The following is a 17,565-nucleotide window of genomic DNA, read 5'->3' as shown; positions in this document are numbered from 1 at the left end:
AAGCCTCCAGCGTGTCCAATTCCTTAATAATCTTATATGTTTCAATCAGATCCCTTCTCATCCTTCTAAATTCCAGTGTATACAAGTCCAGTCACTCCAATCTTTCAACATATGACAGTCCCGCCATCCCAGAAATTAACCTTGTGAACCTGCTCTGCACTCCCTCAATAGCAAGATGTCCTTCCTCAAATTTGGAGACCAAAACTGCACACAATACTCCAGGTGTGGTCTCACCAGGGCCCTGTACAGCTGCAGAAGGACCTCTTTGCTCCTATATTCAATTCCCCTTGTTATGAAGGCCAGCATGCCATTAGCTTTCTACACTGCCTGCTGTACCTGCATGCTTGCCTTCAGTGACTGATGTACAATAACACCTGGATCTCGTTGTACTTCCCCTTTTCCTAAGTTGACTCCATTTAGATAATAATCTGCCTTCCTGTTCTTACCACCAAAATGGATAACCTCACATTTATTCACATTAAACTGCATCTGCCATGCATCTGCCCACTCTCCCAGTCTGTCCAAGTCACCCTGCATTCTCATAACATCCTCCTCACATTTCACACTGCCAACCAGCTTTGTGTCATCGGCAAATTTGCTAATGTTACTTTTAATTTCCTCATCTAAATCATTAATATATATTGTAAACAGCTGCGGTCCCAGCACTGAACCCTGCGGTACCCCACTGGTCACCGCCTGCCATTCCGAAAGGTACCCGTTAATCGCTACTCTTTGTTTCCTCAGCCAGCCAATTTTCAATCCATGTCAGTACTCTGCCCCCAATACCATGTGCCCTAATTTTGCCCACTAATCTCCTATGTGGGACTTTATCAAAGGCTTTCTGAAAGTCCAGGTACACTACATCCACTGGCCCTCCCTTGTCCATTTTCATAGTTACACCCTCAAAAAATTCCAGAAGATTAGTCAAGCACGATTTCCCCGTCGTAAATCCATGCAGACTCGGACCTATCCTGTTACTGCCATCCAAATGTGTCGTAATTTCATCTTTTATAATTGACTCCACCATCTTTCCCACCACTGACGCCAGGCTAACCGGTCTATAATTCCCTATCATGAAAGGTTAAGGGAAGAAGGCAGGAGAATGGGGTTGAGGGGGAAAATGTTTCAGCCTTGATGAAATAGTGGAGCTTACTTGATAGGCCAAATGGCCTAATTCTGCTCCCATATCCTGGTAAATCTCATCTGCATCCTTTCTCAAGCTTTCACATCCTTTTTATAATGAGATGCCCAGAAATGAACAATATTCCAAGTGTGGTCTGAACAAGGCTTTATAGAGTTGCAACATTACCTCGTAGCTCTTGAACTTAATCCCCCGACCAATGAAGGCCAACACACCATGTATTTTCTCAACAACCCTATCAGCCTGTGCACCATATAATCAATGGGATAATGGGGCAGCTCGAGGGTGATAACACAGACAAAGATATTAACTGTTCTGGTAACAGCAGGGCTGCAGGGCATGTTCAGCAGATCAGGCTATGCTAATGGACAGAGAAAATCTCAACCACTATCACAGATGGATCTCACAGCAGAAGTAGCTAGTTCTGATGTAGACAGAGAAAACAAATGACCTGAGGTTGAAGAATTTGATGATGAGTCTGGAAGGCTGCAATATGCCCAAATGGAAGGTGAGGTACCGTTCCTCAAACTTACACTGGACTTCAATGTCATACCACAGAAGGCCACAGAGAGAAAGGTCAGAGTGAGAATGGGATAGGAAATAAATGTGTCAGGCAATTGGAAACTTAGAGACAAGCCTGTGGACTGAATGTATACGCTACAGAAAGCAATCACCATTCTGTGCTGCGTTAGTCCAGTGTGGAGAAAACTACTTTGAATTTTGCCTACTCAGCCAATCTATCAATTCTCTTTTGACGACTTCCTTTCCCTTGTATACTCAATGAATCAGACAGCTTGGTGGCTCAGTCTGATGTATACCCGCCATTTCTTCCATGCCCCTTATGAACTGACAGTACCTTGTGGAGTGGTCAGCTTGTGGCTGAATGCAGTGATGGTTCCCCTTTGACTGCAGTGATGCTGGAAACTGACCTGAAGGTACAAAATTAGAATGGAATCTCAATATACAGAGGGAAAGTAAGATTTTCAACAACACAGCTGAATTCAAACAAATGGGCTGAATTACTTTGGACTCTGAAATGGTACCTGCATTCATTTTTTTTTTAGGGTTCAGTACAAGTGTGGAATGAGCTGCCGGTGGTAGTGGTGGAAGTGGATCTGTGCAACATTGAAGAGAAGTTTGGATAGTTATATGGATGGGTGGGTTATGGAGATGCAGGTCAATGGGACTGAGCAGAATAACAGTTCGGCATGGACTAGATGATCCAATTTTTTTGGTGCTGTAGTGCCCTCTCTGACTATGAAGGACATATTTTAATCAAATATGTATGGACTGTGGAGTGACTGGCAAAGCAACTCATTTTCCCTCACATGAGTGCGATAGAATATTGAACAACTATTGATCTGTAGATCAAGAATGAACCTGGGTCACTGAACCTGTGAATCTTCAACTATTTAAATAGTTTTTAAAATTCAGAGACATTTGAAACCTTCTGGTCAGGATGGCGCCAGCGAACAATGCTACCTTGAGCGAATAATCCAGGAACCTGTTTCTCTCGCTTCTTCTACATCTTCTCTGTATTTTCAATGTGTTTCTGGTACTGTTGGAGCCTGTGATCTATAGTTTGAAGGTTGATTGAGTGAACTGGCACCTTGTTGTCTCCATGAAGATTCCAGGAGAGCGGACACGAGGTCTGGAAGCTTAGAAATGGGGCGTTTCTCACTGATTAAAGCATCGAGGAATATTGGGACATTGAGGTGAATGTGAAAGGCAGGCAGGTATTCAGCGCTGTATGCCAGCCTCTCGCTCACTGCTGCCGAAGGGGGTTGTCTGTGTGTGATGATCTCGCTGCTCCCTAGGAAAGGCCCCTGCATTCAGGTGGTCTCCCTCTCCCATGATATTGTCGGATGTTATTACCAAAGTTCTGGGTGTACCGTTTATGGATTGGGACTATAGCTCATTTGGACTCTTTCACTTTTGTGTTTTACAGTGCCTATAAAAATTATTCACCCCCCCCCGGAAGTTTTCATGTTTTATTGTTTTACAACATTGAATCTCAGTGGATTTAATTTGGCATTTTTTTTTTACACTGTTCAAGAGAAAAAGACTCGTGTCAAAGTGAAAGCAGATCTCTGCAAAGCGATATAAATTAATTACAAATATAAAACACAAATTAATTGACTGCATAAGTATTCACCCCCTTCAAGTCAGTATTTAGTAGATGTACTTTTGGCAGCAATTACAGCCTTGAGTCTGTGTGGACAGGTCTCCATCAGCTTTGCACATCTGAATGCTGCAGTTTTCCCCATTCTACTTTACAAAGCTGTTCAAGCTGTGTCAGTTTGCATGGGGATCATCAGTGGACAGCCCTTTTCAAGTCCTGCCACAAATTCTCAATTGCATTAAGGTCGAAACTCTGACTTGTCTGCTCCAGGATATTAACTTGGTCAACACACATCAAAGTTGCTGGTGAACGCAGCAGGCCAGGCAGCATCTCTAGGAAGAGGTACAGTTGACGTTTCAGGCTGAGACCCTTCGTCAGGACTAACTGAAGGAAGAGTGAGTAAGGGATTTGAAAGTGGGAGGGGGAGGGGGAGATCCAAAATGATAAGAGAAGACAGGAGGGGGAGGGATGGAGCCAAGAGCTGGACAGGTGATTGGCAAAAGGGATACGAGAGGATCATGGGACAGGAGGTCCAGGAAGAAAGACAAGGGGGGGGGACCCAGAGGATGGGCAAGGGGTATATTCAGAGGGACAGAGGGAGAAAAAGGAGAGTGAGAGAAAGAATGTGTGTATAAAAATAAGTAACAGATGGGGCACGAGGGGGAGGTGGGGCATTAGCGGAAGTTAGAGAAGTCGATGTTCATGCCATCAGGTTGGAGGCTACCCAGACGGAATATAAGGTGTTGTTCCTCCAACCTGAGTGTGGCTTCATCTTTACAGTAGAGGAGGCCATGGATAGACATGTCAGAATGGGAATGGGATGTGGAATTAAAATGTGTGGCCACTGGGAGATCCTGCTTTCTCTGGCGGACAGAGCGTAGATGTTCAGCAAAGCGGTCTCCCAGTCTGCGTCGGGTCTCGTCAATATATAAAAGGCCACATCGGGAGCACCGGACGCAGTATATTAACTCGGTGTTGTTTTTCAGCCATTCCTGTGTAGCTTTGCCTTTAAGTTTGGGTCATTGTCTTGCAGGAAAACAAATCTTTTCCCGAGTTACAGTTCTCTTGCAGACTGCATCAGGTTTTCCACCATGATTTCCCTGTATTTTGCTGCATTAATTTTACCCTCTACCTTCATAAGCCTTCCAGGGCCAGCTGCAGTGAAGCATCCCCACAGCATGCTGCAGCCATCACTATGTTTCATGATAGGGATGGTGTGTCTTTGATGATGTGCAGTGTTTGGCTTACACCAAACATAGCATTTAGCCTCATGGCCAAAAAGCTCAATTTTGGTTTCATCAGACCATAGAACCTTTTTTCAGCTGACTTCAGAGTCTCCCACATGTCTTCTGGCACACTCTGGCTGAGACTTTATGTGAGTTTTTTTTTCCAACAGTGGCTTTCTCTTTGCCACTCTCCCATAAAGCTATGACCGGTGCTACGACCCAAGCAACAGTTGTTGTATGCGCAGTCTCTCCCATCTCAACCACTGAAGTTTGTAACTCCTCCGGAGTTGTTATAGGTCCCTTGGTGGCCTCCCTCACTGGTCCCCTTCTAGCATGGTCTCTCAGTTTTTTGAGGATGGCCTGCTCTAAGCAGATTTACAGCTGTTCTTTTCATTTCTTGATGATTGATGAACTGTACTCCAAGGGATATTCAGTGACTTGGAAATTTTCTTGTATCCATTTCCTGACTTGTGCTTTTCAATAACCTTTTTGCAGAGTTTCTAAGGGTGTTCTTTTGTCTTCATGGAGTAGTTTCTGCCAGGATACTGTGTTGGCGCGTGGCCAAGTGGTTAAGGCGTTCGTCTAGTGATTTGAAGGTCGCTAGTTCGAGCCTTGGCTGAGGCAGCGTGTGTGCCCTTGAGCAAGGCGCTTAGCTACATATTGCTCTGCGACGACACCGGTGCCAAGCTGTATGGGTCCTAATGCCCTTCCCTTGGACAACATCAGTGGCGTAGAGAGTGGAGACTTGCAGCATGGGCAACTGCTGGTCTTCCATACAATCTTGCCCAGGTCTGCGCCCTGGAGACCTTCCAAGGTGCAAATCCATGGTCTCATGAGACTAACAGATGCCTATATAGAACTGACTAACCAGTAATTGGACCTTCCAGATACTGGTGTATTTTTACTACAATCAATTGAAACACCTTGAATACACACAGTGATCTACATTCAACTAATTATGTGACTTCTAAAACCAACCAGTGATAATTTGGTGTGTCATATTAAAGGAGGTGAATACTTCTGCAATCAATTATTTTGTGTTTTGTATTTGTAATTAATTTACATCATTTTGTAGAGATCTGATAGTACTTTGGCATGGAAGAGTCTTTTTCTGTTGATCAGTGTCAACAAAAGCCAAATTAAATCCACTGTGATTCAATGTTGTAAAACATGGGTCCCCAATCTTTTTTGCACCATGGACCGGTGCCAACTTTCTCACTGTTTACCCCAAGAAAGGCTACCATGACCATGAAGCCGTGCGCGGGCACCTATGTGCGCATACATGCTGTACGCATGCGTGCATGCGTGTACGTGCCGATTTTTTTTCTACAAATCTGGTGTAGGGGGCAGGGTTTCAGACTTCAGGATCATTGGGACCTCTTCTGGGGCAGGTGGGACCTGTACAAGAGAGACGGGTTACACTTGAACTACAGGGGGACCAATATCCTTTCAGGGAGGTTTGTTAGTGCTATTGGGGAGGCTTTAAACTAGATTTGCAGGGGGATGGGAAGCAGAGTGCCAGAGCTGACAGTGTGGCTGGGGTGAAAATAAATGATGTTAAAAATTCAAGCAAATCCGCTAATAGAAAGGTTGTGAGTGGTGGTAAAAATCTTCTGAGGTGTATATATTTCAATGCTAGGAGTATTGTGGGGAAGGTGGATGAGTTGAGGGCGTGGATTGACACGTGAAATTATGACGTTATAGCAATTAGTGAAACTTGACTACAGGAGGGGCAGGACTGGCAGCTTAATATTCCAGGGTTCCGACGTTTCAGATGTGATCGAGGCAGAGGAATGAAAGGTGGGGAAGTAGCATTGCTTGTTAGGGAAAATATTATAGCAGTGCTCAGGCAGGACAGATTAGAGGGCTTGTCTACTGAGTCCTTATGGGTGGAGCTGAGAAACAGGAAAGGTATGGCCACATTAGTGGGATTGTATTACAGACCACCCAATAGTCAACGAGAATTGGAAGCGCAAATCTGCAGAGAGATAGCAGGCATCTGCAGGAAACATAAAGTTGTGGTGGTAGGGGATTTTAATTTTCCATATATTGATTGGGACTCCCATACTGTTAGGGGTCTAGATGGTTTAGAGTTTGTAAAATGTGTTCAGGAAAGTTTTCTAAATCAATATATAGAGGGACCAACTAGAGGGGATGCAATATTGGATCTCCTGTTAGGAAACGAGTTAGGACAAGTGACGGAAGTCTGTGTAGGGGAGCACTTTGGTTCCAGTGATCGTAACACCATTAGTTTCAACTTGATCATGGACAAGGATAGATCTGGTCCTAGGGTTGAGGTTCTGAACTGGAAGAAGGCCAAATTTGAAGAAATGAGAAAGGATCTAAAAAGTGTGGATTGGGACAGGTTGTTCTCTGGCAAAGATGTGATCGGTAGGTGGGAAGCCTTCAAAGGAGAAATTTTGAGAGTGCAGAGTTTGTATGTTCCTGTCAGGATTAAAGGCAAAGTGAATAGGAATAAGGAACCTTGGTTCTCAAGGGATATTTCGACTCTGATAAAGAAGAGGGAGTTGTATGACATGTATAGGAAACAGGGAGTAAATAAGGTGCTTGAGGAGTATAAGAAGTGCAAGAAAATACTTAAGAAAGAAATCAGGAGGGCTAAAAGAAGAATGAGGTTGCCTTGGCAGTCAAAGTGAAGGATAATCCAAAGAGCTTTTACAGGTATATTAAGAGCAAAAGGATTGTAAGGGATAAAATTGGTCCTCTTGAAGATCAGAGTGGTCGGCTATGTGCGGAACCAAAGGAAATGGGGGAGATCTTAAACAGGGTTTTTGCGTCTATATTTTCTAAGGAAACTGGCATGAAGTCTATGGAATTAAGGGAAACAAGTGGTGAGATCATGGAAAATGTACAGATTGAAAAGGAGGAGGTGCTTGCTGTCTTGAGGAAAATTAAAGTGGATAAATCCCCGGGACCTGTCAGGGTGTTCCCTCGGACCTTGAAGGAGACTAGTGTTGAAATTGCAGGGGCCCTGGCAGAAATATTTAAAATGTCGCTGTCTACAGGTGAGGTGCCGGAGGATTGGAGAGTGGCTCATGTTGTTCCGTTGTTTAAAAAAGGATCGAAAAGTAATCCGGGAAATTATAGGCCGGTAAGTTTAATGTCGGTAGTAGGTAAGTTATTGGAGGGAGTACTAAGAGACAGAATCTACAAGCATTTGGATAGACAGGGACTTATTAGGGAGAGTCAACATGGCTTTGTGCGCGGTAAGTCATGTTTGACCAATCTATTGGAGTTTTTTGAGGAGGTTACCAGGAAAGTGGATGGAGGGAAGGCAGTGGATATTGTCTACATGGACTTCAGTAAGGCCTTTGACAAGGTCCCGCATGGGAGGTTAGTTAGGTATACATGGAGAGGTGGTAAATTGGATTAGACATTGGCTCAATGGTAGAAGCCAAAGAGTGGTAGTAGAGAATTGCTTCTCCAAGTGGAGGCCTGAGACTAGTGGTATGCCACAGGGATCAGTGCTGGGTCCATTGTTATTTGTCATCTATATCAATGATCTGGATGATAATGTGGTGAATTGGATCAGCAAATTTGCTGATGATACAAAGATTGGAGGTGTAGTAGACAGCGAAGAAGGTTTTCAGAGCCTGCAGAGGGACTTGGACCAGCTGGAAAAATGGGCTGAAAAATGGCAGATGGAGTTTAATACAGACAAGTGTGAGGTATTGCACGTTGGAAGGACAAACCAAGGTAGAACATACAGGGTTAATGGTAAGGCACTGAGGAGTGCAGTGGAACAGAGGGATCTGGGAATACAGATACAAAATTCCCTAAAAGTGGCGTCACAGGTAGATAGGGTCGTAAAGAGAGCTTTTGGTACATTGGCCTTTATTAATCAAAGTATTGAGTATAAGAGCTGGAATGTTATGATGAGGTTGTATAAGGCATTGGTGAGGCCGAATCTGGAGTACTGTGTTCAGTTTTGGTCACCAAATTACAGGAAGGATATAAATAAGGTTGAAAGAGTGCAGAGAAGGTTTACAAGGATGTTGCCGGGACTTGAGAAACTCAGTTACAGAGAAAGGTTGAATAGGTTAGGACTTTATTCCCTGGAGCATAGAAGAATGAGGGGAGATTTGATAGAGGTATATAAAATTATGATGGGTATAGATAGAGTGAATGCAAGCAGGCTTTTTCCACTGAGGCAAGGGGAGAAAAAAACCAGAGGACATGAGTTAAGGGTGGAGGGGGGAAGTTTAAAGGGAACATTGGGGGGAGAGAACACAGAGAACACAGAGTGGTGGGAGTATGGAATGAGCTGCCAGACGAGGTGGTAAATGCGGGTTCTTTTTTAACATTTAAGAATAAATTGGACAGATACATGGATGGGAGGTGTATGGAGGGATATGGTCCGTGTGCAGGTCAGTGGGACTAGGCAGAAAATGGTTCGGCACAGCCAAGAAGGGCCAAAAGACCTGTTTCTGTGCTGTAGTTTTTCTATGGTTTCTATGGTTTCTAAATTGTTTTCTGGCAATTCTGTTCAGTGAAACTACACTGTACATACATTATTTCTACTTTATATAGGCTGTGTATTTATCATATCATTCCTGCTTTTACTGTATGTTAGTGTTATTTTAGGTTTTATGTGTTATTTGGTATGATTTGTTAAGTTATTTTTTGGGTCTGGGAACACTCAAAAATTTTTCCTATATAAATTAATGGTAATTGCTTCTTCACTTTATGCCATTTCGGCACGAAAGGTTTCATAGGAACATTCTACCTTAGTGGGGGAAATATGGGACAAGAGCGGTCCCGTATGGGACAAATCAATTTAGCCCAATATACGGGATGTCCTGGCTAATACGGGACAGTTGGCAACCCTAGTCGGGGGGGGGGGTGTTAATCACGACCGGAATATAGGTGATAAGTCAACTATAAGTCACTTATAAGTGGCTAATACACTCAATTTCGTTTCTGAAAGGGTTTATCTAATGAATTTAATATTAAACACACAGCATATATTTCCCTCGCCTGAATATAATGATAAGTCAATTATAACTTGTAAGTCAATAGCATCATAACATTTTAAGTAATGTTTGAATATTAAACACACAGAGCATATTTTCCTCATACGAACATATAAAATCATTGCAACACACAAATATCGCCGAATCAGTGGGAGTCCTGGGCTTGTTTTCCTGTAACAAGACCCCTATGGAGGGGTGATGGGAGATAGCGATACTCAAATGGGGGTTCCTTATGTCCAGTCTATTCTGCGATTTAGTTTTCATTGCATTCATTGCATAAAACCCCGCTTTGCAGAGATATGTGGGAAATGGAAGCAACATTTTCAGTACTTTCGTGGCTATCTAAGGATATTCAGCAACACATATAAAAGTTGCTGGTGAACACAGCAGGCCAGGCAGCATCTCTAGGAAGAGGTACAGTTGACATTTTGGGCTGAGACCCTTTGTCAGGACTAACTGAAAGAAGAGCTAGTAAAAGATTTGAAAGTGGGAGGGGGAGGGGGAGATCGGAAATGATAGGAGAAGACAGGAGGGGGAGGGATGGAGCCAAGAGCTGGACGTGGAATTCCCATTCTGATATGTCTATCCATGGCCTTCTCTACTGTAAAGATGAAACCACACTCAGGCTGGAGGAACAACACTTTATATTCTGTCTGGGTAGCCTCCAACCTGATGGCATGAACATTGACTTCTCAAACTTCCGCTAATGCCCCACCTCCCCCTCGGCCTGAAACGTCGACTGTACCTCTTCCTAGAGATGCTGCCTGGCCTGCTGCGTTCACCAGCAACTTTGATGTGTGTTGCTTGAAATTCCAGCATCTGCAGATTTCCTCGTGTTCAGGATATTTAGCCTTGACTTTGATCCAGAATGCCAGCAGAGATGTTATGTCAAACATACTTTTCAGCCCGCCGTCATTTGCAAGCTCGAGGAGTTGATCTTCTTCCCGCGCTGACATGGATGACACGTGGGGCATGACCTCGTATGGGTTATGACCTCGCGTGCGTTCAAGTTCAACAATGGGCGTGACAGGGAACGAGGAAAGGTGCAGCTGACTATATCGTTTCATATGGCCAAATCATATCGTTTCCTCGCGGCCCGGTAGCACATGCTTTGCAGCCCGGTACCGGTCCACAGCCCGGTGGTTGGGGACAACTGTTGTAAAACAGTAAAACATGAAAACTTCCAAGGGGGGGTGAATACTTTTTATAGGCACTCTATATTCTGTGCTTTCACCTGTTCTTGTTGTCATTTGCATGATCTGTTTGTTTTTTTGCATGGAGTGTTGGGTGTTGGGGATTTGCTGTTCTTGTTGCCCTATGTGCGATTTGCTTGTTTTTTTTTGCATGAGTGGGGATTTTGGGCTTTGATGTTCTTGTTGCCGTCTGCAAGACACAATTTGCTTTTTGAGCTGGTGGTGGGGGGGTCTGATATTCCTGTTGCCGTTCCTGCAATTTGTTTTTTTTGTGCATGGGGGGGGGAGCAGTTGATGTTTGTCTTTGAATGGCTTCCATGGTTTTCTTTGTTTCATGGCTGTCTGGAGAAGATGAATCTCAGAGTTGTATACTGCATATATACTTTGACTATAAATGTTACTTGACACCTGAATCGCCACAAATTTATGCTGAGTACGCCTAGCTAGCCCAAGCCTAGAATGGATGGACTGCTTCAAGCTGACAGGAAGGCAACAGGTGCTTCCATACTCTTTTCCTATCAAATCTCCCTTTTCCAGCCCTGTATCTCAATCAACTTCCCAGTTCTTTACTTCAACCCCTTCCCCCTCCCAGCCTATCACCTTGTGTTTCTTCCTCCCCTCCCCCCACCTTCTAACTCTGACTCCTCATTTTTTTTTCTCTCCAGTCCTGATAAAGGATCTCGGCCTGAAACATCAACTGTACTCTTTTCCATAGATGCATCTTGTCCTGCTGAGCTCCTCCAGCATTTTGTGAATGATACAAAACTCTTTGCCATGGTCCCAGTAATCTTCTCCCTTGTTTCTTGTGGCATTCTGAGAATGTATCTATTGTCTTGTGTTCCATAACATGTAACACCTTCACCTTCTGAATAATGACATGTTCCAGATTATCAATGGATCACTCTTGGTTATTGTCTTCCATGGACACATAAGAAATTGCAGATGCTGCAATCTGGGTCAACACACAAACCTCTGGAGGACCTCAGTGGGTTAGACAGTATCTATGTTCTATATTCTACACTCAGTGGCCAATATATTAGGTACACCTGCTCTTTAATGCAAAAAGCTATCAGTCAATCATGTGGAAACAACTCACTGTATAAAGTCATGCAAACATAGTAAAGAGGTTCAGTAGTTGTTCAGACCAAACATCAGCATGGGGGAGAAATGTGATCTAAGTAATTTTGACTATGGGATAATTGTTGGTGCCAAACGGGGTGATTTGAGTATTTCAGGAACTTCTGATTTCCTGAGATTTTCATACACACCAGTCTCTAGAGTTTACAGAGAATAGTGCACAGAAACCCAAAATTCATGTAGTTAGTGGCAGTTTTGTAGGAGAAAATGCCTTGAGAATGAGCGAGATCAGAAAAGAATGGATGGACTGCTTCAAGCTGACAGGAAGGCAACAGTAACTCAACCATATGTTACAACAGGGGTGTGCAGAAGAGCATTTCTGAACTCACAACACATTGAACCTTGAAGTGGGTGGGTGGAAGGGATAGATAGGATAGAGGCAGTTTCCACTGCTATGTAAGACTAGAACTAGGAGACATAGCCTCAAGTTTCGGGGGAATCAATTTCGGACAGAGATGAAGAGAAATTGCCTTTCCCAGAGAGCAGTGAATCAGTGGAATTCGCTGCCCGAAGAAGTAGTGCAGACTGCATCATTAGTAGTCATATTCATACTTTATTGATCCCGGGGGAAACTGGTTTTCACTACCGTTGCACCATAAATAATAAATAGTAATAGAAACATAAATAGTTAAATAGTAATATGTAAATTATGCCAGTAAGTTATGAAATAAGTCCAGGACCAGGCTATTGGCTCAGAGTGAAGACATTAAAGACATATAAACATATTTGGATTAATAGCAGGGGAATTATAGGTTATGGAGAAAAGGCAGGTAGTTGGAACTGAGTCTAGAGAAAGATCAACCATGATTACTGAGTGATGGAGCAGGCTCGATGGGCCAGATGGACGACTCCTGCTCCTTTTTTTTATTCTGGTCAGTGATATTTTGTATCTTTTCAAGGTTAGCTAGATTTGACATAAACTCTTACCCATGTCCTGTTCTACCACCATGCTGTAATATTCAAGGTCCTATAGGAAAAGTAACGAAAACAATTACTGCAAACATCTTTCAGTTATATATGCTATGTTAAGGCAGATGTTCAAATTGGAGATTTAAATCTATATCTAGTTTAGATTATGATGGTTTCAGCTGGGATTTAAACTTACTCCGAATAAAGTTTTTCGTGATGAAACACTGGTTAACCACAAGAGTATTGTGTCCGGTTTTGGGAGCTGCATGTTTGAAAAGATCAAAATGGGGCGGGTGCAAATGAGATTTAGTACAAGCGTGAAGGGATTCTAACTGTGTGCATGGACTGGAAAAGCATTATCCCATTTTGCCTCCATAAACATGCCGTTTTCTCAATTTTCCAGTTTTTAGTATTGACTCTTTTCCCTCTACGGGATGTTGCCCCACTTTCTCAGTTCTTCTAACATTCTGTGTTTTTGCATTAGACTTTAAGGGAGCAGAAAGGGATTGAGCAGATCTGGCCCTTCAGCATGCTTCAAATTCTTGGCTAATCAGATTCAGAGTAAAATTTATTATCACTGGCATATGACATGAAATTTGTTATATCATGGGCACTAGCCATCCTATCATTGAAGACATCTTCCTTCAATAGGTGATAACTCCGGAAGGCGGCATCCATTATTAAGGACCTTCATCATCCAAGATTTGCCATCTTCTCATTGCTACCATTAGGGAGCCTGAAGGCACACTGTCTACAGTAGTACAGTGAAATACATTAAAAATTACTTTACAATAAGAAAATGTATTTAAAAAAAGTATTTATTTACCTAATTAATGTATTTATTCAGAGATACAGTGCAGAATAGGCCATTCTGGCCCTTTGAGCTGCACTGCCCCAGCAACTCTTGATTCTACCCTGACCTAATCATGGGACAATTTACAAGGACCAATTAACCTAGCAAATGGTACATCTTTGGACTGTAGGAAGAAACTAGACCACCCAGAGAAAACCCACACATTCCAAGAACTCCTTACATGACGTTGGAACTGAAGTCCAAATGCCGACACCGAGAGGTGTGGGTCTTCAGGCTCCTGTACCTCGTCCCTGATGGTGGTATCAGGAACCGGGCATGTCCTAGATGGTGAGGGTCCTTACTGATGGATGCTGCCTTCTTGAGGCATTGCCACTTGAAGATATTTACTTATTTATTGAGATACAGCACAGCGTAGGCTCTCTGGCCCTCTGAGCTGCACCAAACCCCTAATCACGGGACAATTTACAATGACCAATCAACCTACCTAACGGTACTTCTTTGGGGTCATGGGGAAGATGTCTTCAATGGTGGCGAGGGTTGTGTCTGTAATGGAGCCGGTTGAGTCCATACAACCCTCTTGAGATCATGAGGAGTCCTGAATGATGGATGTCGCCTTCTGAGGTGTAGGTCATTTAGGACTGAGCTGAGGAGACATTTCTTTACCCAGTGAGGAGTGAAATTGTGGAATTCATTATCAGAGTGCAGTTGAGGAAAAATAATATTAAAAATATTGAAAAGAGGGACTTCCGGGTCATCAAGGGAATGGCGGCTTAAGGAAAAGGTCTCTCGACAAAAAAAGTAAACTGCCTCATAATCGAATTTAGACAAATACTTAATATTGTATAACTATATTAATAAAAGGGGCAAGGGTGATGTCTAAGAACAAGATTAAAACGTCCGCTCCGAAGGCTGATAAACATAAAGAGACGCAGCAAGGCGACGGGCCTAGCTCCCCCACGGCAAGCCAGGACGGAGATAATGAGGGGGAATCAGTGACTCTGTCTTTGATTCTCGGAGAGATTCGCGAGTTCCGACAAGATAACAGCAAACAGCTGGAAGATATTAAAGGTGAAATAGTAAAAACTAACTCGTGGATAGATGAAGCCGAAGCGAGGATTGTTGGAATTGAAGAGAAGCTACAAAACGCAGAGGAGGTGATAGCAGAAATGCTGAAGCTGCAAGACCAGCTCCAGTGGAAACTAATAGATCAAGAAGGCCGCTCGAGAAGGGAAAATGTGAGGATCTATGGAGTTCCCGAAGGAACCGAAGGTAAATCCGGACTGATGATTCCCTTCATGGAGAAGCTGCTTAGGGAGAACCTTGATATACCGGCCGCAAAAGACCTACAGATAGAAAGAGCTCACCGCGCGTTGGCACCTCAGCCTCCAGCAGGCGCCCAGCCCAGATCGATTCTGGTCAGATTTCTCAGTTACAGAACAAAGGAAGAGGTGCTTAAAAGGACATGGCAAAAGAAAGGTTTCATGTGGAACAACTGTAAAATCAGTTTAGACCACGACTACGCACCGGGGATTCTTGCTAAACGGAAGGAATATATGGAAACACGGAGAGGCCTGAAGGAAAACAACATCAGATTCCAGACCCTGTATCCAGCTCGGCTGAGTCTTTTACAACGAAAGGACAAAAACTTACGCTACGGTGGAGGAGGCAACATTGGACCTGGCAGACCGGGGGCTACCTATTAAAGTTATCACCCAACCGGAGTCGCTACTGGAGAGGATTCGGCAGAAGTCGTGGCAGTTAGTGGGGCGAGGACGCTCCACACGAACCAGAGTGTCAAACTACAAGGAAAAGCTGCAAATATTCAGACGCGAATGTACAGAGAGTACAGATTAATTAAGAGAAATGACTGAAAAGAGTAAATCGGACTTAAAGGTAAAATGAAAGCTGGTAACTGAAAATAAACTAGGCGGAATAACTTGAATGATAGCAATATGGTCGAGACATAAATAGGAGAAAATTCTCTATGATTATTCAAACTGCTGAGGGCCCTCTAACACAGGGTGAAGATAGAGGCTATCCCTCTGAACTGAGGCGGGTCGGTGCTCAGGCCTCACTGTGGGAAGTCGGGAAAAATTTTCAAATGTTACCCGTTCAAAAATATCTAGGGTGTGGTTATATGTTTTGGTTTACTGTTGAGAAGGGATTGCTTACTGTTTGGTTGGAAAAGGAGTGTTTTTTTTTCTACTAGAGAAAAATGCAAACTGAATTGGTAAAAATAATTTCCTATAATGTTAATGGGGTTTTGAATCCAATTAAAAGAAATAAGATTATGTCTAAATTGAAAAAAGAGAGGGCACAAATAGCTTTCCTCCAGGAAACACATATGAGCCAATCTGAACATGGAAAATTAAAAAGAATGGGCTTTAAGCATGTATTTTATTCATCATATAAATTGAGTCTCAAAAGAGGGGTAGCTACTTTAATATCAAGTACTCTTAATTATGAACATATTTCAGAGACTAGAGACAAAGAAGGACGGTTCGTAAAAATCACAGGAAGAATAGAAGGTACAGAAATAACATTGCTGAATGTTTATGCTCCTCCAGGTTGTGAATGGTCATTTTATAGACACATTTTTGACCTAATGGTCAGTTCTCAAGGGGTAGTAATTTGTGGAGGGGATTTTAATATTAGATTAAATCCTATATTAGATTCTTCAAGAATAGTTACTCAGAATAAACCTCTGACTCGGAAAGTGAATTCATTGATGGAGGAGTTGGGAATTATAGATGTCTGGAGGGAATTACACCCTACTAGTAAAGATTATACATATTACTCTTTCCCTCATTCAGCCTATTCAAGGATAGACTATTTCTTTATCTTTAATACAGATAGACTCAAGATAAAAAACTGTAATATTGCAGCAATTGATCTGTCGGATCATAGCCCAGTCTCTATGTCTCTAATCCTGGAAAGGGAAATGAGGAAAACACTATGGCGGCTAAACTCACATATACTCAATAACCCGAAAGTAATGGAGAGATTAAGGGGAGAAATCAAAGAATATCTAGACCTTAATGACACGGGAGAAACATCACCAGTGATCTTATGGGATACATTGAAAGCTGTACTGAGAGGGAAAATTATTTCCATTACCACTCACATGAAAAAAATCAATGCACAAAAATTAGCAGACCTTCAAGGAAAATTAAAACAACTTCAAGTTGTAGATAGCAACAAAAGTAATTCAAATCGAAAACAGGAAATTAGGAAATTGCAAAGTGAAATTGACGATATTTATACATTGGAAACTCAAAGACATTTTCTTTACCTGAGACAAAAGAATTATGAAGTAGGAGGTAAATCAGCTAGATTATTAGCATATAAATTACGAAAACAACAAGCAGACAATACAATTCATAAAATAAAGAATCCAAAGACAAAGCTTGTGGAGAGTACAATAGGGAAAATTCAAGAGAGTTTTGAAACATATTATCGAGAGCTGTACTCCCAACCCCGGGCCCCCAATGAGCCCTATATAGACAGTGTATTGAATTTTTTAGATCTACCTAAACTTACAGATTTACAAAATGAAAGTTTATTAGAACCAGTAACTGTCAAAGAACTCAACGTGGCCAGCTCTAGGTTAAAGGCTGGAAAGTCCCCGGGTTCTGATGGGTTTACCTCAGAGTGGTACAAGTCCCTGAAGACACAGTTAGCCCCATTACTACTTAACACCTTTAATTGGGTCTTGCAGAGAGGAGAAACTCCACCTTCCTGGAGAGAAGCGATTATTTTATTTATTCCTAAAGAGGGTAAAGATAAACTAGAATGTAGCAATTATCGGCCAATTAGTGTTCTTAATTTAGATTACAAACTATTTACATCTATATTAGCGCGCAGATTGGAAAAGCTTTTACCTGGCCTAATCCACTTAGACCAGACTGGATTTATTCAACAAAGACAAACACAGGACAACATAAGGAGAACTCTGCACATATTAGAACAGGTTAATAAGAACGAGACAGAGACCATGGTAGTAGGATTGGACGCTGAGAAAGCTTTTGA

General features: G+C 42.6%; 1 protein-coding gene across 1 annotated transcript in view; it reads right to left on the bottom strand.

The window, feature by feature from the left end:
- The window catches only part of LOC140197097 (sperm flagellar protein 1-like), an 88,825-nt gene that overhangs the window by 15,923 nt on the left and 55,337 nt on the right, over positions 1-17,565 (bottom strand). Inside the window, exons 6-7 of the mRNA XM_072257012.1 lie at positions 12,741-12,780; positions 1,998-2,070 (exon numbers count right to left, since the gene is read on the bottom strand). Of these exons, the coding sequence (XP_072113113.1) occupies positions 1,998-2,070; positions 12,741-12,780 (113 nt within the window). The remainder of the gene's footprint in view (positions 1-1,997; positions 2,071-12,740; positions 12,781-17,565) is intronic.

This window comes from Mobula birostris, chromosome 4 (assembly GCF_030028105.1).
Source record: "Mobula birostris isolate sMobBir1 chromosome 4, sMobBir1.hap1, whole genome shotgun sequence".
In the NCBI taxonomy this organism is placed as follows: domain Eukaryota; kingdom Metazoa; phylum Chordata; class Chondrichthyes; order Myliobatiformes; family Myliobatidae; genus Mobula; species Mobula birostris.
Note: the sequence above shows the minus strand (reverse complement) of the source record. Positions and strands in the feature narration are given on the sequence as shown.